Below are 22,291 nucleotides of genomic sequence, written 5' to 3' on the forward strand. Positions count from 1 at the left end.
AAAACCTCATGAGATTCATTCTGAATGGAACAGTTTGGGAGTTACATTTCCATTCACTGTGAGCAAGAGCCTGGTAAACTCCAGTCAGATGGTCGTCGTTGCAGATTCTTGATTCTTCCTTGCCTTGTTAGATATGGCAAGTATCACTCGTTTTGAAGGTCATCTTTGTTCTCCACTCACAGGCCATAAGAAGTCCGCAATGTTTCTTACTTTACTCCAAGTTTGGCGTAGTATCAGTGACTTTCATGTAAAGCTCATATTTATAAGGTGGAAGAGATTTAACAATCCCTGTGGTATTATCTAATCTGTATTGTGTGCAAGGCCACCTGGTCAGACCAGATAAAACATTTCTGTTCTTCATTATTAATTTTAGGGCCAGGATGTAGCCCAGTGGTAAAGCGTTCACTTGATGTGCGAATGGTCTCGGATCGATCCCCGTCGGTGGGCCCAATGGGCTATTTCTCGCTCCAGCCAGTGCACTACGACTGGTATATCAAAGGCCGTGGTATGTACTATCCTGTCTGTGGGATTGTGCATATAAAAGATCCCTTGCTGCTAATCGAAAAGAGTAGCCCATTAACTGCCGACAGCGAGTTTCCTCTCTCAATATCTATGTGGCCCTTCACCATATGTCCGACGCCATACATGTATAACCATAAATAAAATGTGTTGAGTGCGTCGCTAAATAAAACATTTCCTTCCTTCATTATCAATTTGAGTATGCTTTTTTTCTTAGCCAGATTAAAGAGGGACATGGCTTCTGCCAGATAAATAGATATACTGTGCTGTAGTCCGACTTCTATATGACATTGTGTTGTGGAATGATTTCATCATAAAAATATCTCTGACTCTCTGAGAAGCAACAAATGGTTTGTTTGGACAACTTATAGTCACTATGCAATGGAAAACACCATCCTTGTCATAGTGTACATCCATAAACTAATGGAGAGAGATTTTGGAATTTTAAAATTTAAATAAAAAATTAACATTACAAAATAAAAACAATTAATAGCAGTGCTCCGTAGGCCAATAGGCCTTTTTTGTTTTTATATTGGAATCTGCACCTGACTTGAGGTTTTTACCGAAGCTGTTATGGATATATTCGTTTGTGAAACATTAAAGGTGCTTTTACTTTAGTTTTTTCATTTTCTTACTTTCATCTATTAAATGTTAGTGCTTCAGTATCTGTTGATGATCAACAGTTCTTTAAAATTCATTTCTGATGTTGGATGTTTTGGTAATGGATGGCTTCTGTCAAGTTCCAAATTATCTCATTCCCTCTTCTGTCAATCAGGTTGGTACTTTTGATTTGTACTTTAGTCACTTAAAGTTTTTCTCCCAGTTCTCATTTTCTCCCATCCCTAGCTATGCAACAGACCCATTCCATGATGTCAGCCCACACAGAATAAATCTGTCCTGAATAGGCTATGACGTCATTGCATTTAACATGGGGAGTATTGTGACAACCCTGGATTAGAGGGTGTCCTTGTAAATGGCCATAACTACTAACTATGAAGGCAAAAGATCACCAACAAGATTAAAATTCAACAATATTTATTTAACAATAACCTCAAATCACATATGCAGTCGAACTGTATGTTCACTGATTTATTTAGTAATAAAATTGACATGAATAATTAAATAAATATGACTAGGTTACTTTCAGGCTATGCAATATACTACAATTCTTAAATATCTTAAAAGACTGAGTCTTATTCACCTAAGACAGGTAAGTTGCACTATAATAATTATTCCTAATACACTAAGTCCTCAACGTTATAATATATACAGTCTAAATTTTGGACCAAGAACATCGATAACTGCAAGAATACCTATTTCCACTGCATAGGCATCTCTCTATCTTTATCCCTCTCTATATAATATGCATTAAACTTTGCCACATAAAAATCACAACACCTGGGGCATACACCTTTTTAGTGTAATGGGTGCTATCTCCCTAAATTCTATGAATAATAAATGTCGAAAAAATAATATCCTTTAATCTTTATTAATTATGTAATCATTAATTTTGTGAGTTTGGTCTCTATAAGTTATCCCAATAATATTCACATATGTAAAACCCATGTAATTTAGTATTCTATTAATAAACCCAACCCACCTCTTGGGGCGAATGATTGACCGAAACTCACAAATCATTGCGGGATCCGTATTTATACCTCCGCCAAAATCCAGCAATACTGGTTAATATCCAGGACTGTAGAATTATGCATTCCGCAGAGCAAGTATGCATTCTGCAAAGCAGGGTAAAATCCAGCAGTGCGGGGTACAATCCTGCATTGCAGAATTTGTAAATCCCGCAATGCGGGTTAGAAAACCAGTGACATCATTTACTACTGGATAACGTCATTAGGCCCTACAAACTATTACACCTTAATTACTATGCTATAATGGGAACGAAATAAATACAATTAGGCATATATATATACAAATAAATATAAGTTCCATATCCGTTCCAAATCGGATATAAGTTACATTAGTAATATCTGAAATTACTCATATTTACCTAACTCACACAGTGTAACAGACGTCAAAAATAGCAATGACAGAAACCCGGAAGTACATGGTAACTCTTAAAAATCCAGAACAAGGCTGGTACAAAAAGCATGGCTTCAATCTTTTTACATTTGCGGCTGTATAAAAATGCAATTTAACAACTTAATAACACTTGACAAGGTAAGTTATCTGTGACTACTGATAATATAAACACTAATGATTATGTGTGTAAATGTTATACGATAAACAAGGCCTCGGGTGTACTTTTTCTATCCCACATGACCGCATATGATGGAGTCTATTAATCATACATGAGTGGTGGAAATTTTGCCGTCCAGGACAGTTTTTGCAGGTCAACTATGAGCCGAAAGATCTTTTCACCTGTGTACTGTTGATTCAGGCCGACAAAATGTATAGTTTTCAGCCCTTGTATGTTATTTTCTGAAGCTACAATCTGAATTGTATCCTGCATTGTAATAATATAGCTAATTTGGATTTTGAACTGTGTTATCAACTCATCCCCTCTTCTTTCTTTCTTCTAGACTTTTGCATACTGAATGAATTTGGACTCTGGAGGTTTTCTTCCAAAGTTTATTATCCTCATGGTTCAACATAATCAAGTTTTAAAAACCCATAGAAAGGAAACATGGTGTAACAAGTGTACTGGCTTAATGTCATAACTTGTAACCTTGCTTCCCAAGTCGCTATATCTGTTGACCATCAACATTTAAAAAAAAATTCTTTCTTGTTGTTGGATCTGTTAATAATGGATGGCTTCTGTCAAGTTCTAAATTATGTCATCCCCTCTTCTGTCAATCAGGTTGGTACTTTTGATTTGTGTTTTAGTCACTTCGAGTTTTTCTCCCAGTTCTCATTATCCAACATCGTACATCAGTGGTGGAAATTTTGCTGTCCAGATGGAGGGTTTTCGCTGGTCAGTTACGAGCAGAAAGATATTTCCACGTGTGTCATGTCAAACTGGCTGTTATTTTGTGTTTATACTAACACATAAGCTTGTTACTATTATTATGATGATAATATAATATATAATAAAGTTTATAAAAACCATAGAAAGCACACGTGTTGTAATAAGTGTAATTTTGTGAAACAATGTCATAACTTGTGACCTTGCTTCCCAAGTCCTAGTTCAGACTTTGTATATGAAATATGACGTCGTCTCCTTCTGAGCTTAGTTGTGGTTGAAACATTTTGAAATGGTCAGTGTTATTCATTATTTTTTTTTATAATAAAACAATTGTTGCACTCACTTATCAGTCGTACTGATTTTACGAAACTCTTATCAGGATTACCCTCGTTTTTGCTTCAGTGGTGTCTGTTAAATAAAACAAAACAAATTGTTGCCATTATGTCAAGTTTCCGGCTAATAAAACCTTTTTGAATTATTAGAATGAGAATTTACTTACATTTTCTTGTCCAGAATATTCATATCTGTATATCCAATGTGTGTTTGGTTCCCCAAGTGTTTGTATACTAGCTCAGTATGGACTTTTTGCCAAATACGTTTTTGTATGAATCAATTTATGTTTTTTCCTTCACGTCAAATGAAGTCTATGTTTAGACGGCAGATTCAGTTCGACACGTCATGCATTTGAAGTGTATCAAGTGACCTTATTATCACAAACAGCACGTGTGCAAACACCATGGCGACTCCACAGAAAAAAGTTTTAAAAAGTTTATATACAAAACAACAATTGTTGCTTAATTACAATGGAAATGTTCAGAATGCCTTGAAGCAGGCATACAGAAAAATAGATTAAATAAAACTATGCAATTGTTCATGACTGACCAATAATTAAGCATACAAAGATGTTTGTGGCTGATTGTAGGCTTAATTTGGCTTTGAAAAATTTGTAACATTAGATTTCTCAAAATTGCATTTATTGTTCAGATTTGTAGAGCTACATGAAGCTCAGTTTTTAATTAATTGCAACATAACAAATATAAGCAATTTCACTAAACATTTTGCAGTTACTATTCAAAATAAGCGGTAAATTAATATGTATTTAATGTAGTTATTATGAATTTGTGTTCTAGACATTACCACACAGAGTGACTGAAACTGAAAGAGTATTGATAAACAAAAAGAATCAACTGGCAGAATTCGAGCCTACTGCACAAGTTATATACAGAGACAGAAGAGTTTAGTTAAGTCTTCCAGGAATGTATCCTGTATAACTTCCCTGGGGATCAGGAAAAGCAATGCGTATCTTCCAAACACAACAGCTTGGTATAACCCTCCTGACCGTCTCTCCAAGTCTCTTGTACTGCCAAAGTGTGAACGGTCTATAGGCTGCATGCTTGTTTCTTTTACGGAGATGTCTTCAACAGTGACTGCCTGTAGAGCAAAGACATCATTCCGGTACCGCTGCTGTAGTGCCAAGACCATGGGGTCCAAGACCCAAGTAGTCCATTTCCTATAATAAAACAAAAAAAGTACACGCTAAAATAGAGAAATACAAGTATTTGGAATTAGTTGTGTATATATTTGAGAAAGCTTCTGTATATACAATGGGACATCCAAGATACTCTGTTTCAACCAGAAGTACCGCGAAGAACAGTACCTTAAGTGCAATATGTTTTGAATTTTTAAATAATTTTATTAGGTATATACATTTATAGCTGCAACACTCGTGGGACTGTCCATTTTTATAGTCAGTTGTTTGAAATGTAGTATATGAAAACTTGTTTCTCTTATTTTACTGGATGTCTCGGGTTGTTGTTTTTACATGTACTTACTGGCTGTTGTCTTGTGCATTTGTCATTGTTGTATCCACAGCACAATTTCCAAATCTGTGGTCATTTCACGGCAGTTCTGGCAAACACACCAGTGAGGTCTAGCAGGTGCTACTGTATCGGGCTGTTGTGGGTGCTGGTCATCTGATTTGACCATTGAAGAGATATGCAGAACAAGTCCTGGACTCTTGTTCTGAAACCTTCAAAAGTGTTGTCCAGACTTCTTCAGACATGTCTTCAATGAGATTCTGTAAATATAGGAATAATATTCATTTAAATGGGGAATTATCATTCATATAGTTGCAAGTGCCATATTTGCGACAAATAACTACATATAATTAATTGATTCCATACACAATCTTTGCATAAATAACTCAAGAATACCAACCAGTTCTTATAGAATACAACTGAATTATGAGTGCATTTTGAATGTGTTAATCACCCTCTTAAAAACTCCTTTTATTTAGTAAATGCAATCATTTGCTTGTAAAATTTTTTTATGAACATATAGTTCACGGTATGATCCTTACATTTTTAACAAAACAACAAATAGTTTAGCAAAGAAGTCACTGTTGTGCATCTTCAGAGATTTAGTCTGAATGAAATTGGCCTCTAGTGGGTTTCCTTCCAAAATATATATTATAACTAAGTGTTATGAATATGTAATTACTGAAACGAACATGCACAGACATACACATACTATACACTCTTGGACTTGTAGTTACTTGTCAGTCAGCTATTTAAAACAAGTATTTACTAATGTACACAGTAGCTGTGATGCTGTTTATATACACTTGATGCTTGACCGGTTCCTATAGTGTGTGAACTGTTGTCAGTTCCTCCCCCCTTCTTTCTATATTTCATGCTGCCTGTGCTACGCTGACTTCCAGGTCATGTTGTAATCAGTTGATCTTTGATGATGGATTTAAGAAATTTGCAGAAACCATCACAAGCTCTCTACAGTTCTTCAACGAGAGCTTTAATAAATGTTTTGGTAGGTGGCTTGGAATTCATATTGGGTATTAAACCAATCAAAATAATACTATTTGCCCACTTAAGCCGAACAGAATAGATACTGTGTTTGAATGGCTGAAACCAATCAACATTTAACATCTATCACTTGTAAACTCTTTGCCATATAAAACCATCATGATAAATATCCATGAAAACATCAGCTGGTAAATTTCTTTGTCTGCACATTTCACATTCACCTTCAAAGCCAGGTCTACTTACTAAAGATGTTTTAACATGTACAACAGAACAATATTTTTAATGATTAATAAAATTTAATAAAAAAAATAATGGTAAAAAACCCCAACCTAACTTGTCTTCTGCCACTTGAAGTACCTTTGCATCACTGATTCTAAATGACCTTTGGGATTTACAAAATTGACCAGCCTCACTTTTGAAGTCATAACAGTGCCAGTCTTTGCCATATTAATGAACATTTCCATGTTCCCTGAGGATTTCGATGTATTCAGCAGGCAGTAGAATTGTTTCTTTTTTGAGGATGTCCTGTTCAATCCTACCAAATGCCCTATCTGCAGGAAGGAAACTACTAGTATGACCACGGATTGGGAAATGGTAATCGATGGTACGTTGTGGATGTTTCTGGTTCTGGAGGGCAAATAACATTCATAACACATTGATGTTTTTATTCAGTCCATAGCACGAATCAGAAAATGTTCTATTGGTGATTTTGGTAGAACCACATGCTACTCGTGAAGCTAGCAATGGTCTTGGTAAACAATTCCATTGCTTGTGTTAGTTGCTTGTTTTCCACACAGCTAGAGCCTGTAGAAGAAGCTGATCCGGATGCCAAGCTTTCTGCCTTGGAAAGTTGTTCCATTCTTGCCACCTTTGCTGCTACTGGCTCCACGGTTAGCTCGTCAAGAAGAAAGTCTGGTAAACTCGGGAAGTTGCTGAAAAGATCTTTTTCATGTAGAGTTACTGTGGGTTTTGGTGGTGATATTGCGTAAACTCTCCATCTCTTTCCAACATGTATTTACAATTTTCCTCGTGCGGCTTGTATGTCGTCATGTGCATCTCCAGCTCCTCTTGCCTTTCGCATCTGAACAGACATAAGGTACAGTAGAAGGGCGCTTCATCTAGTGGCACATGGGTCTTGTATGTGTGACTGACCACCCTTCTTCGTTCCCTAATATAAGAAAATTTTCTGCACTGATAAGCACGACCCTGAGCTGTCACCATGCTGATTTTTGCCTGCATATTTCTGATTATGTTCTTAATAACTGCAAGAACAAAATTTTATCCAAGTATATTCTCTGAAAATTTTTGCACCCTAATTGTACATGTCCACTAATTTATACCTTCTACTGGTTCTACATATATTCAGTTGACACATTATTTAGACTTAGATATATGTACTTTTATCTGATTTTACTTCTTCTCAAATTGACTAGTTTAATTTTAATTTCATTAAAACCTTTTCCATCCACTGAGGGTAATTTTTAGCATTATATGGCTTCAGCTTGTTATGATGTACAATCTTTGAGCTACCGGAAGCATTGAATTGGATTTCATAATCTACGGCATTCATCCTTTTTATAATGTTAAAAGGACCAGCATATGACATTTGTAACTTTTGACATGTCAACTCTTTCCGTGTTTCACGTAAATACCATGCTAAATCTCCAGGTTTGTAGTTATAAAGTGACTGTTTTACATCATAATTAACTTTTTGTCTAATTGTTGCTTTCTGTAAATTGTCTCTAGTGATATCATGTGCTTTTTGGTTAGAACACCAGCCTGTGGGACCACTACTGCTGACTGTGAGCTTAATTCAGGATCAGGTTTGCCCTGCCCCTAGCCAATCTTTGTATGAGCTATATCATTTATTATTTGGCTAATAAGTCGTTGTGTAATATGTTCCAAAGAGACACACTATATAACTGAAAATTGATTACCTCCACATATTCCTGATTCCTTTATGTTCAGCAAAACACCCGCCATTTGCATTACGATAAAAAGCCTTTTTTTAACCTTTCTTACTCAACTGTCTGCACCAGCCAATGATAGATAGTGACCTGCAATGATACGAAGCAGAAAACATAAGTATATATTTTATTTTATACCTATGAACACATTAATTGTGGCGAAGTGCCAACAAACTTTTGCAGAATAATATCTGTAATGTACTGGAATTTTGTATCATCTAGACGACTCTGGGCAACCTTCCCACTCATAGTTCTATCCAGTAGTTCTCCTCTGGGCAACCTTCCCACTCATAGTCCTATCCAGTAGTTCTCCTCTGGGCAGCCTTCCCACTCATAGTCCCATCCAGTAGTTCTCCTCTGGGCAACCTTCCCACTCATAGTCCCATCCAGTAGTTCTCCTCTGGGCAACCTTCCCACTCATAGTCCTATCCAGTAGTTCTCCTCTGGGCAGCCTTCCCACTCATAGTCCCATCCAGTAGTTCTCCTCTGGGCAACCTTCCCACTCATAGTCCCATCCAGTAGTTCTCCTCTGGGCAACCTTCCCACTCATAGTCCCATCCAGTAGTTCTCCTCTGGGCAACCTTCCCACTCATAGTTCTCCAACTGTAAAAATACGTTTCATGATTTCTCTAGCTCCTGTAGGTTGGAATTAAGCTCCAGTTGTTTAGTAACTCTTGAAGCTTGTCCCTGTCCTGTTTGGCAGTCTTCTCTGTTCACCAGAGGACTGTCTCAGTGCTGTTCTAATGTCTGCATGATTATAATTTGTTTTAAATAATTCAAATGGTGTTAGGTTTAATATCCTTCTGTCGGTGATGCCTTCTGCTTGTTCTGCTGATGTATGTTCGGGTGGTGTGTGTTGCTGTGTGTTTTCTCCTGTGCATGTACATCTACATTTATTTTGCTGTGTTAGGACCTGTGTGTCAAATCTTGTATTGTGCAGATTAAAGTGTCTAATGTGGTCTTTAATGTGTGGGTGTAGGCTGAAGATAGGAGTGGAGTTATTGGAGAGATAGGAGGGGAGTTATTGGAGAGATAGGAGCTAGGGGAGTTATTGGAGAGACAGGACTGGAAGGTGGGTCAGGTGAGCTAGGTAGATAGGCAGGAGGACTGGAAGGTGAGTCAGGTGAGCTAGGTAGATTTTGCAGTAGGACTGGAATGTGAGCTAGGTGGATTGGCAGGAAGCCTGGAAGGTTGAAAGGATACTACTTTGCTATCAAAAAGAGAGGATGCTAGGCTTGTAGATTCCATTCTTTCTTTGTGTACATTGTGTACAACAGCAGTTATTTTTTCAAGTTCTATAGACAGGTGCTGATAGGAATAGTTCGGCTTAGTAGAAATTTGTCCTTGTTTTTGCTGTCCACCCTCACCAATGCTCTCTATCACTGCTTTGGGCTGGAAGAATAAAGAATTGCATTAAACATCTTGTCAGCTGCCAACTATTTCATATCAAATATTAGTGACTTGCAAGTACATGTATGCAGTCTTCTTTTACAAATTTTAGTTTCTAAATTATTTTTGTATTTAAAAAAAAAAAAAATTGGCTGGTCCGCAAGTGCTAATACTAAAAGACCTTTGTGGATTACCAGGTGGCTTAGCAGTTAAGATGTTGTTAAATATTTAAATTATAAAACATATTTACTTTCATAGGGCTTGTACATAAAAATAATCTTGGAATTTTATATTGTATCAATAGACAAAAACATAGTGATAATAAATTAACACAAACCTTCACAGTTGTCTTTGTACTTTTTCTTTTTACTAACTGATGCAGTAGCTGTTGCCTTTGTTTTTCTTATTGTATGATTTTTGGTGAAACAAAAATATAATTTTGTCTGAAATTGTAATTACTTTTATATTATAACTATAAAGGGCTCAAAATATGAATGAATCTCCAAATACAATTTGCATGGAATCTATGTGGATTCAGTGAACAAAGTTCCAAAGTACTTTTTTTTACACAATTTATAAATGAAACATGCCAACATATCAGTGGTGATTGGTAAGCACATGTAATGTGTTTATATGCGAGTTTCCATTGCTTTATGGAAAGGTATACACAGACTTCTCTGTCTGATAACTAACCATTAACCCATTTTCCTGGGCAAATAGCTGATGTGTGTTCCCAGGACAGTTTATTTGTCCAAGTATTTTATGGAATACCATTGATCTATTCTGTAAATATGCTGTTGTTGACTACATGTATGACTAGGAAAATACCAACCTGGATTCCATCTGTCGTTTTGTATATTTTGTTTGCAGAAACCAACAAAACAAATTAATTGATATGCAAATACAAGGCACTTAAGGTAGCATTAAACGTGTAAATGAACATACTCAAACATCTTATATCAAAAAAGAAAATGTCCAAAATCATTTCATTAATATGGATCTAGAGAGTAAAAGTACAGACCCTAGTTTCAGCCCGTGAAAATGGACACTTCAGTTTAGTTAATCTATACACCTGCAACACACCTGAATAACTTTACAACAGAGTGAAACTTGAGTCTGTGATGTTGATACGGTGAAATACCCTTAAAAACAGACTAGAACTCTACTACATAACCATTACTTTTCGGACACATGTGCATTTTTAAAAATATGAAAAATGCGTTTTGTGATATTGATAATAGCCAGGATGACCAGAAACACTTCGGATGTACGGAAATAGATAATATGAACAATAAAATATAAGTAAAGTATGATTTCAGTTACCAAAAACAGCTCTAATAGTGAAAAATAGGTCTGTGTGTTGGTATTAGTAAATATTAAATTTATGTGTCAGTTTAAATACAGTGCGGTTTTGTCATGGTTCAGAAGAAAACTTTGGACGTGTGGTGATATTTACGTGTGACAGTTATTATTCAGAGCACAGTTATCTGAAAAGACATGTTTGTAATTGTTTGCCTACAGAGGAACAGATTCCACGTCGTATTTTCCGTGATGAAGATGAGTAAACTGTTCTTGATCTAACCGTATCATCTCGCTCTCCTGTACCTTGTACAGCTTAACCCTTTGTTGTTGGTGATGATACTCGGCAAACGTTTCATCTCTCTCTATCATGTATCTGCACTTTTCCTCATGTGGCTTGTAAGTGCTAATATGCCTCTCTAATTGTTCTTGTCATTGACATAAACATGATACGAAATAGTAGCTTGTTTAATATCCTATAATTGCGGAACTTAGAATTAACCACCTCCATAACTGATCTACTGGTCACCTCCCATACCTCCTGGCCATAATGATGAAGTTTTTGTCGGCGAGTGTTAAACTCTGCCTTCTTTATTAGTCTTCATCAGAATGGTCAACCCATGCATCTGAAACAACTCATGTCCTTAGTGCAATTTAATTCTTCTCAACTTTGGGCATGCATCCTCCAAAAAAAACAATGTATTGAATAAAGAAGAGTCGTCCTTACATAATTGTTTATCACTCCATTCCTGTATTTATCTTTGTAATAGCCGATGTGTTTCATGCTGGGGTGTCGTTTAACATTCATTCATTCATTCATTCATTCATTCCTTAATAACATTTTCCTTACATGCATGCATTGCAATATGACGTCAGATCACTGGCCAGGCATAATCAAAGGGAGTTTGTAAATAAATAAAAATAATGTATTGAATAAAGAAGAGTCGTCCTTACATGATTGTTTATCACTCCATTCCTGTATTTATCTTTGTAATAGCCGATGTGTTTCATGCTGGGGTGTCGTTTAACATTCATTCATTCATCCTTAATTACATTTTCCTTGCATGCATTCATTGCAATATAACGTCAAATCACTGGCCAGGTATAATCAAAGGGAGTTTGTAAATAAAATAAAATAATGTATTGAATAAAGAAGAGTCGTCCTTACATGATTGTTTATCACTCCATTCCTGTATTTATCTTTGTAATAGCCGATGTATCATTTTTGGTGATACACTTCCTTTTTTTGGCGATACACTTCCTTTAAAACACTTCGATTTGCCACATCTTGAACATATTCATTTTACACCTGGAAGAGGTCAAATGTGAATTCAAACTCCCTTGGTTTCCTAATTTCGATACAAACACAAAAAAACCCCAAAATGGCTGATGATCCAGGTCACAAGGTGATGTTGCAGTTCTTAGAGACTTTAATGTACAGTTCGGTCCCCTTGACCATTAGCCAGCTGGCAGGACGATTTGGCAGTCGCAATTTCACATTGGAGATGCGCACGGCCGCTGGAGGCAATGAAGCTGGTCTGAAGAAATTTCTTTGAAATATCCTTCACTGTTCACTGTCAATGGAAACCTTGTGAGTTTGAATGATGGAACTGCTCTTGGGGAGGACTTTCGAGAAAGCAGCCCAGCTTCATCGAGGACAAGCACCTCCGATGTGTCAGTGGAGACCGAGGCTGTACAGTACTTTCGCAACCGGATGATCAAGAAAGGCGAGACCACCATGCCAGTTGCCAGTCTGGCTGGCCACCTGTCGCAGGCATCGCAAGCAATCCGCGAATGTGTTGGACCGCAGAATAAGTTTCTGGAATGGCTTCTTCGTCATCCGTTAATTTTTGACATCAAAGATGATATGGTCAGTCTGAAGGATAATGTCACGTTCAATGCTATGAATCCCAACTCCGAGCCAATCAAAGATTTGAAAATGACATCATCTGCAAGTCCGAACTTTCTTCTGCTGCCTAATCAGCACACCCCTAAATTGAAGAGGAGGCCAAAGTCTCTGGACGTGTCAGACAGTTACAAGACCCAAGCGGCAGTAAAGACACCATCCAGTTCGAATTCCAAGCCAGGTCCTGTCACTATGACAGCTAATGAGTACAAAGCTGTCATGTTTATTAAGAGCATCACTGAGAAGAAAGATGACATGAAAGTTAATGTCTTGTACACTCATTTCAGCCAGGCTCCAGAAAGTCTTCGCAATACCATAGGATACGGAAAAGCTGAATTGGAAAAGTTTGTTCGTGCTCACTCTAACTTGTTCTTGGTGTCGGATGATGGGTTGATATCTCCTATTAAAAACACTCGTTTGAATGTCATCATCACTGGCAGTCGCCCACAGACGGCAGGCCGTCCTAATTTGTCTGGTCGTAAGGGTAAGATTTATCATGTTGCCAAACTGTGGGGAATCATTGATCTTGGCAAGCATGAGCATGTCTTCATAGACCGGACGATATTTGGTAAAGCAATTGATGATTTATGCAAAGTACTTGTGGTTGGGGAGACTGTCTGTTTTGATGCAATTCCCGCACCTAAGGGTAGTCGGGCTCGATGGAGGGCAGTCAGAGTGTGGAAAGAGCACGAATCGATTGAAGATTTAATCGAGAAAGTTGCAGCAAAGCTAGACTTAAAACTTGAAGGCGTTCCCAGAGAATCGGCCAAGCCTATGAACAACATTGAAGAAGAGATGCAGAGAGAGATTCCACACATGAACGACTGCAATGAAGCCACCACACCACTCAGCATTGGAGGTGTGAAGTATTCATTCTCCGATGCAGCTCCCAGTGGTGCAGGCATCGTTCCTGTGTGGAATTTTAAACCAGCGGAACTGGCAGGTCTTCAAGATGTCGACGATGACTTCAGCGATGGTGAGGAGGCTGCATCGCAGCTGAACATGCTGGCGGAGCGCTACTACATGAACCAGTCTGTGATCAGCGACAGTCCACGCAGCAACAAGAGCAATAGCAGTCCAAGGAACGTACAACACTGGTTAATGATTCCAATTTCAAATAAATTAGTTATGCTCATATCCATTCAACGTCCAGGCATGTCTAGTCTGGGTCCAGTCTCTAACAACGCCAGTGATTGGGTTCAGGGCACGGCGTAAGAAGGTGCCAAAAAGTGGGGTGGGGGTGTATAAAAACCATCGCTGCTGCCCCCCACGCACACACACCCCTCAACCTCCATTTAACACACGCACTGATGTGTAAGAGTTATGCTACTTGAGTACTTCTGTCAAGGGATAATGGTAATGTCAAACCAAGGGATGGTCATAATGACAAGCCAAGGGATGGTGGCACTGGTAATAGCATTATTTTGGAGGAATCCTTTTACTTGTCAAGAACAGTGTGGTCTTGTTATGTGCTATCCTGTTGTGGGATGGTGCATATTAAAGATCCCTAATATTTAATGGAAAAATGTAGTTACTTTTCTCTCTACGGCATTATGTTATAATTACCTTGGTGAATGTTTGACATAATATTTTAATCAATGTACCCTAGACTAGTAGTGGTGTCGTTAAAGAAACAAACTCTGTCTTGTTTTCCATGTAGACAGATCTGGAAAACAGGGTGGTTAGCAAAATGTGTATTTTTACACCTAAACTTGTACATATATTTTTATATACACATGGAAATAAGTCCACCTCTCCCCCCCCCCCCCCCCCCCCCTTAGAAAAATGATAACCACTGTCCTGCAAATGCAAATATAATTGGTAAAATCCTTAGCTAAGATGAGAATATTTGCTAGTGGTGCAGAGCAACCTGTGTCATAGTTTGAAATTATTCTCAAGGGTATATCATCGTATAAAGACTCAGGTTGTCTAGGAAATTTGCCTCAAATACCGTTGATCATGTATTAAGAACTTTCTAGTGCTCATTTATTGTAAAATTGGGGATGGATAACTTGGTGATTAAAACTAACATAAGTCTCCAAAAAATACCCACCCCAAAAACCCTATATAAATTCAGTATTTACAGACACATGTTAAAAGTACTCCAGGACATGATTCCTATATGAATATGTATCTTTTTTGTTTCTTGTTCATTTGGTGTTTGATGTTTTTTGTTTTAAATCGTCAGGTACGAAGAGTTATGCCTGGAAGAGGTCAAATGTGAATTCATACTCCCTTGGTTTCCTAATTTCGATACAAACACATTATTATGTTTGCTGTTTGCATTGATTAAAACTAACATAAGTCTCCAAAAAATACCCACCCCCAAAACCCTATATAAATTCAGTATTTACAGACACATGTTAAAAGTACTCCAGGACATGATTCCTATATGAATATGTATCTTTTTTGTTTCTTGTTCATTTGGTGTTTGACGTTTTTCGTTTTAAATCGTCAGGTACGAAGAGCTACACCTGGAAGAGGTCAAATGTAAATTGAAACTCCCTTGGTTTCCTAATTTCGATACAAACACATTATTTTGTTTGCTGTTTGCATTGTCAGAAAACCCCCCAAGAAAAAAGAAAAAACAAAAACAATATTTCGCAAGTTATTAGTGGTGTTCAACAAATCAGACCATTCTTAATTTCAAAAACATATTTGGACAAAACCTGTTTTTCACTGCCATGTGCATTCAGCGTTATATTATAATGATTGTACCAAATATTGTGTTTAGACTTGCTGTGAAATGTTCAGTTAAAATAAATATGGTGTTTGAGCACCTTCTTTGTAAGATAATGAGGGACATAAACATGACACGAAATGGAAACTTCTTTAATATCCTATAATTGCAGAACTTAGAATTAACCACCTCCATAACTGATCTACTGGTCACCTCCCATACCTCCTGGCCATAATGATGAAGTTTTCGTTGGTGAGTGTTAAACTCTGCCTTCTTCATTAGTCTTTATCAGAATGGTCAACCCATGCATCTGGAACACTTTCCCAACATGACCTGTCACTGGACAACTCATGTCCTTAGTGCAATTTAATTCTTCTGAACTTTGGTCATGCACCTCCAAAAAAAAAAAAAAATAATGTATTGAATAAAGAAGAGTCGTCCTTACCAGATTGTTTATCACTCCATTCCTGTATTTATCTTTGTAATAGCCAATGTGTTTCATGCTGGTGTGTTGTTTAACATTCATTCATTCATTCATTTATTCATTCATTCCTTAATTAAACTTTCCTTACATGCATTAATTGCAATATAATGTCAAATCATTGGCCAGGCATAATCAAAGGGAGTTTGTTCCTTTTTTGATGAACGTAAAAATTGTGTCTTCTGGGAACGTCGTACCTGATGAAGTCATTTTATATGGGCAAATAGTTGTCTTATTGAGCATTATTGTTTATGGGCCAAAATTAATTCAAAATGAATTAAGTATGAAGTTTTAGTGTTATTATTAGCATAAAAAGTATGATTCAAATTTAATTACAAGTACTGTCTGTTATTTCTTTTACGTTCATCTGGGTATGAACAAAACAAATCATCTGGTACTTATGTGAGAATGGCTTCGCTGATTCCCAGTTTGTGGATGATTTTTTTGGTTCATACCCTGATGAATGTAATAATAATAATAGTAATTATAATAATATATTTTTTTAGTCACATCATATCTTTCCATGTACATGTATATACAACAGATAAACATGTTTCTTTTTAATGTTGTATCCACTGGCAGTTTTAGCCCGATACGGTACAGTTTATTCAGTTACATGTATTTGAACTTCACGAGCACTTGAATAACGGCATTTTATTTTCACAATTCTGTCCATAAGTTTGGGCATGATAGTACGTAAATACCTTGTGGATGTGTATGTTGTCATCCAATGACACCAGAAGCAAGTCATAAATAATTGTTCCAAATACTGTCTTACCTCTTCGTACATAGAAGATTGTATTCTACGATGTCGTTTATATGGAGTTTCTTCAAAATCACACCCACTGAATTTAACTAAAAGTTATTTTTATGTAGGCCTACAGTTTAACAGGTTGAATAACCCCTTTAAAGACCTCAGCTTCTTAGAGATGAATAGCAGGCAAATAATGTGGTCGTCTTTTTCTGCCGATACTTTACTGAAGTTTAACTTCTAATGTGGACCTAATGTTGGTTTTAAAATGAGTTTCATGAAGGAAAAAAAAGTATTTGTTTTATTGTCATTTCAATGGTAAAAACGTGTTCTTTCCCTCCGCACCACCATGCATCTTTGTTTAGCAAAGACCAGTCTTCTACAAAGCAAATCTATTTTATAAAATGGTCACATGTTTTATTGTCATTTCAGTGATGAAAACATGTTCTTTCCCTCCTCACCACCATCTTTGTTTAGCAAAGACCAGTCTTTTACAAAGCAAAAGTTTTTAATCTAATTTCTAAAATGGTGTTTTATTGTCTTTTCAATGGTGAAAATGTGTTCTTTCCCTCCAGACCACCATCTTTGTTTAACAAAGACAAATCTTCTACAAATCTAATTTAGAAACTGGTGTTTTATTTTAATGCAACACCATGCATAGTCATCTTACATGTACAGGGTTCCTCCAGACTGTTAGTATAATGTTAAATCTACGGTGTTATTTAAAATATAAAAAAATCAATAATAATATGCACATTTTATTTTCATAAAAAGATTGATATATAATTCATGAAACCTTCTATAGTGGGATCTCCTTTGATTGGTCATGTTGTCTGTCGATGAATTGAATTTTTTTTTTTTACAGGTAATAACAGAAGCTCCTGCTATTTCCAACAACTAAACTTCACTATGTGTTTAAATTGTAGTGTACATAATTTCCATTGCATGTCTCGTCTTCCTCAGCACATTTTATTCAATGTGTATGTCATACGCTGTTTTTTGGTGATACACTTCCTTTTTTTGGCGATACACTTCCTTTAAAACACTTGGATTTGCCACATCTTGAACATATTCATTTTATTAACGACTGACCATCTGATGTAATTTGTTGATCATTACAGCAGTGTGTCAAAAAAAGTGTGCATTTGGAAATAGCGGAGATAGGTGCTGTAAAATATACATGTAGTAGGGTGCTGTAAAATAAAGAGTGGTACTGAAAACTAAAGGAGGGTGGAGAATGTGAAAGGAGCGTGACAAAATGCAATAGCGGGGTAAATGGAGCAGCAACAACACTGATTACAGTTCACAATTCTGTTAGAAGATTTGTGGGTCTTCTTCTGTACTCTTTAACCTACATAATGTGTCTTAAACATTCAGATCAATGTTGAACTTGTTGAGTTTAAGACAATTAAAATCCTTTAACGGTTGCCTTAAAACATGTCGTTCTATTTGTGGTGTCGATTCGGGGCTTGCTTGATCTGGCAAAATATTTAATGTAATACCCATGTAACTGACATTTTGTTGGAAAATAACTGGGTTTCTGCTATTTTTGAAGTGTAATGGATAATTTGGCGACATGTTCTGCTCACCGAGAAATCATCTGGAATCATTGTTTTTAAAAGGTGTGAGTTGTGTTATTGGATTTGTAGAAAGAATGGTTAGTGAATACAGAAGGAAGGAAATGTTTTATTTAACGACACACTCGACACATTTTATTTACGGTTATATGGGGTCAGACATATGGTTAAGAACCACACATATATAGAGAGGAAACCTGTTGTCAGTACCACTTCATGGGCTACTCTTTTCGATTAGCAGCAAGGGATCTTTTATATGTACCATCCCACAGACAGGATAGTACATACTATGGCCTTTGTTACACCAGTAAATAGAGAATACCACACAGTGAACTTCCCATGTTAGTATCTGACCAAGCAAAAGTGAGGTCGGTTAACATGGAAAGTTCACAAGTTTTATAAAAGTTGTACATGTATCTAGCGACATCTAGTGTGATATTTTATTTATTACCCACCTTAAAATAATGTAAACTCTGACAATTACTTGAAAACAACTTAACAGTAATGAGACATGGGAAGGCACAGAGCTAAATCAAGGGAAGATGACATCGCTTAAAAAAATAAAATGCAAGCTGCAAATACGGAAATTACTGTCAAAGGGAAATGTTTGTTGGTTTGGGTAGGGGAGGTAATGCTGTGCCGGAATATTTTTTAATAATACCTGGTAGATGTTATTAAATGCATTCTGGGCAGTGTTTAGTATTATCTTTTTATCCTGCCTTCACTGTACATAGTGTCAAGATAGGTGGCTGGATACATTTCTATGTTTCCGGGCCCTGACCAAAAAATATAGCTGTTATTTAAGAACTATTTTATTTTGGTCTATAGATAATGTATGTGAAAAGGCATTCAACATGTCTTAACTTACTACACATGTACTTTAGAAAACGGTAAAGTTGTGTAGTAAAATGGTTAATGTCATGATCATGGTAATTAGGATAAATAAAATATCTGGTATCTGGTTACTGTCTAGAGATAATCATCTTTATCCTGTTCAGGTTGAATGGTGAATGCCACTTGGCGGTGCCATTCTAACCTAGATCAGATAAATCTGATTTTAAGACAGTAATCAGTTATTCTCTAATATGTATAATTTAAAATTGAGTATGTACATGAAATACAGATAATATTGCCCATCAGAACTTAACTGCACTTAATTTGGAATTTGCTCTAAGTAACCTTGGGGAACATTTTGTTTTAAACATTTTAAAAAGCAACATTTCCTGTCAATTGAACATTGATTAGCAACTACGTGCACTGTTTAATGTTTCAAAATTGTGAAGCAATCTCTGATACTTATGTAGTGAATCATGACATAATATGGAACAAAATGTTCCCTGTACATGTATTGTTTTTAAATTTCTATTGAAAGTACCCGAAGGTACACTTTTATTAAAATTAACATTAAATTTTATTATTTAGAAATATATTTGGGATAACATTTTAGACAAAGCAATACACAAAAACTGCATTCTTTTGAGAGAAAAAAAATCTTTTGTTTTTAATTTGTATTGTATTTGTTTTTCTTTAATCCCATGCTCATGTCAATCCAGCTTTATTACTTGCCCCTATAGGGGACCAGACAACTCGGCCCAGACATCTCGAGATTGGACTGATTAGACGGGGCATGCTGTGACACATTATATGTGTGTTAAGTATGATAGTTGGCCATGTTGTAGTGTCGAAGTATTGTACTATAGTAATAATAATGCATTATACTGATAGATACCGCTAACTATATGGTCACCATTAAGAATGACAATTGTGTATGTCGTACGTGCATATCGTAGTGTCGGATGGGTTTCTAGATGTATTGTACTATAGAAATAACGCAAAAGACATCATTTGCCAAATTCCCACATTTATTACATTAAATACATACACACATATGTACGCAAAAAAACCAACAGAACACATATACATAAACAGTTATAATAAAGAAATAAAACACCAATCGCCAAAAGAACATAGAAATAAAACGTCCAACAAAAGATAAAAGTCCATGTGCAACAGGGGCGTACAGCTTTCCACAGGCAGACAGGAATCTCGAAGTGGACACTTCACCATCTGTGTAGCGTCCCCACAGTTCGAAAATTTTCCCCTGCCGATTCCTGAAAGCCTTCCTCTGTCGCCGTCGCATCTTCCTATCTGAGACGAACCGGCATGTCAGAGGAACCAGCCTGGCTTCAGTGTGGAGCATGGGAACCAACTTGTAGAAGGGAGGGGCTGTTCCAAGGGCACGGTGGTTCAGTCGATGATGCCATCCCTCCACATCGTTGTTGGTCCTCACACTCTGGTTGAAGACTGACCAGGCGTTCACAGACCACACGCTGCTCCTCATCCAGGTGCGGTCCACATAGTCCATGAGGGTCACCAGTCCTTGAACTTGTGTTCCTCTTCTAAGACCGTCGAAGGCTGCTTCCATGTGCTCTGAAGGAAGGAACGGGAGGGCGAAGACCTTCTTGATGAACTTGCAGGTGCCGTTGTCATTGATGTATTGCTGCGCCAAACTGAGCTCCTGCACCTTCCTCCAGACAGCCAGACTCCAGTGGATCATCTCCAATGTTTAGGTCACCGACTGTAGAACAAAAACAAATTATTCGAACAGCGGAAACTATCTTCAAAGATAAATGGATCAACAATTTATCAATTTTAACAAAAAACACATTCTTTTATTTCTGTGAGAATACTTTAATTTAAAAAACAACACTTGTTCAACAATATTGTTCAACAATAGACAAGATTGTCCATATGTGCCGAGTTGTCTCTGGACTCCGGGCAGAGTTGTCTTGCGGTGGGCCGGGTTGTCTCAAAACTCTGGGACGAGCTGTCTCGACGTGGGCCGAGTTGTCCTCTGGGCCGAGTTGTCTGGCATTCCCCCTATACATGTATGTTCTTCAAATATACATGTATTGACTAAAATTAGGTCAAACATGTATTGACAACCTGTACTTGTATTCCAGTGTGTGCTTTTTAATACTATTCTAAACCAAATGCCCATGTCAGTGAAAAGTATGTTTTGGTTATTTTGTTTGCTGTTTGCATTGTCAGACCCCCCCCCCCCCCCCCCCCGAAAAAAAAAGAAAAAAAGAAAAAACTAAAACAATATTTCACAAGTAAATTAGCAGTGTTCAACAAATCGGACCATTCTTAATTTCAAAATATTGTTTTTAGACTTGGTTTTTTTTTGCTGTTAAATGTTCAGTTAATATAATTATGGTGTTTGAGCACCTTCTTTGTAAGATAATGAATTAGAAATCTGCAAACATAACATTACCAATGTATTTTGGGGCCATTAGTACTGAATTATAAATTTTTTGTTAAAGTAATAACATGTTCATGAGAATAAATAAACTCAGTATAGTAGCATGTATTAGTCTTGTAATGTTTTGAAATCTACATGTGTATGTACAGTTTTGAAATTTATATTGTAAATCGGATGCAAGTTGAGATATATATTTACACATATGCATAAAAATGTCTGTGATTAAAATGATATGTACATGTATATATCCATTTTTTAAAGCATTTTGTTGAAGAATTAAATTATTTACATTTTGTAATATACATGTAGTTTGTTGTGTTTTTGTTTTTCTATTTAAATAAGATAGTTTGGATGAACAGTATATTTGTACTGTGATCCAGTTAACACAGCAATTAAGAATTTTTTTATTAAGAACCATAGCCCATATTTTTGAAGCTGTTTTAGCACTATACAGTATCGTAAAACTGCCATCGGCATAGTGACCTCGAGGCTTACAGAGGTTTTACGATGTTGAAGCACTAAGATAGCTTTGAAAATCTGTAGCCTGAGTGGGGGTGGGAGGGAGATGCACACCTTCCTAACTACAAAATGCACTGTAAATTAAGTGTTGAAACAGTATGGCAATTCCACTCTTGGGGCAGGATGTAGCTCAGTGGTATAGCACTCGCCTGATGCACAATTGATCTAGGATCGATTCCCGTCGGTGGGCCCATTGGGC

The 22,291-nt window shown here is 36.7% G+C and overlaps 2 protein-coding genes across 2 annotated transcripts; one reads left to right on the forward strand and one right to left on the reverse strand.

Moving 5' to 3' along the window:
• The first annotated feature begins 603 nt into the window (after nt 1-603).
• Nucleotides 604-16,300, forward strand: LOC121377280. Its single transcript, XM_041505216.1, is given in 2 exon segments — nt 604-12,464; nt 12,467-16,300. Coding segments are annotated over 2 exon segments (1,737 nt in total). The 5' UTR covers nt 604-12,295; the 3' UTR covers nt 14,035-16,300.
• Nucleotides 16,301-19,277: 2,977 nt separating this feature from the next.
• LOC121377981 lies at nt 19,278-20,865 on the reverse strand. The gene is made up of 2 exons (XM_041506077.1): nt 20,330-20,865; nt 19,278-19,344 (listed from the first exon to the last, which is right to left on the reverse strand). Exons 1-2 carry the CDS (start codon nt 20,863-20,865, stop codon nt 19,278-19,280), a joined length of 603 nt encoding a protein of 200 aa, XP_041362011.1.
• Between the last annotated feature and the right edge of the window lie 1,426 nt (nt 20,866-22,291).

Source organism: Gigantopelta aegis, chromosome 7 (genome assembly GCF_016097555.1).
Source record: "Gigantopelta aegis isolate Gae_Host chromosome 7, Gae_host_genome, whole genome shotgun sequence".
Lineage (NCBI taxonomy): Eukaryota > Metazoa > Mollusca > Gastropoda > Neomphalida > Peltospiridae > Gigantopelta > Gigantopelta aegis.

What these genes read in the sequence shown, in the direction of transcription:
- LOC121377981 (XM_041506077.1), bottom strand. Translation starts at nt 20,865, where the DNA reads ATGATCCACTGGAGTCTGGCTGTCTGGAGGAAGGTGCAGGAGCTCAGT. An exon ending in CTGTCTGCCTGTGGAAAGCT is followed by an intron (nt 19,345 to 20,329) that starts GTACGCCCCTGT and finishes TATCTGATCTAG; the next exon opens with GTTAGAATGGCACCGCCAAG.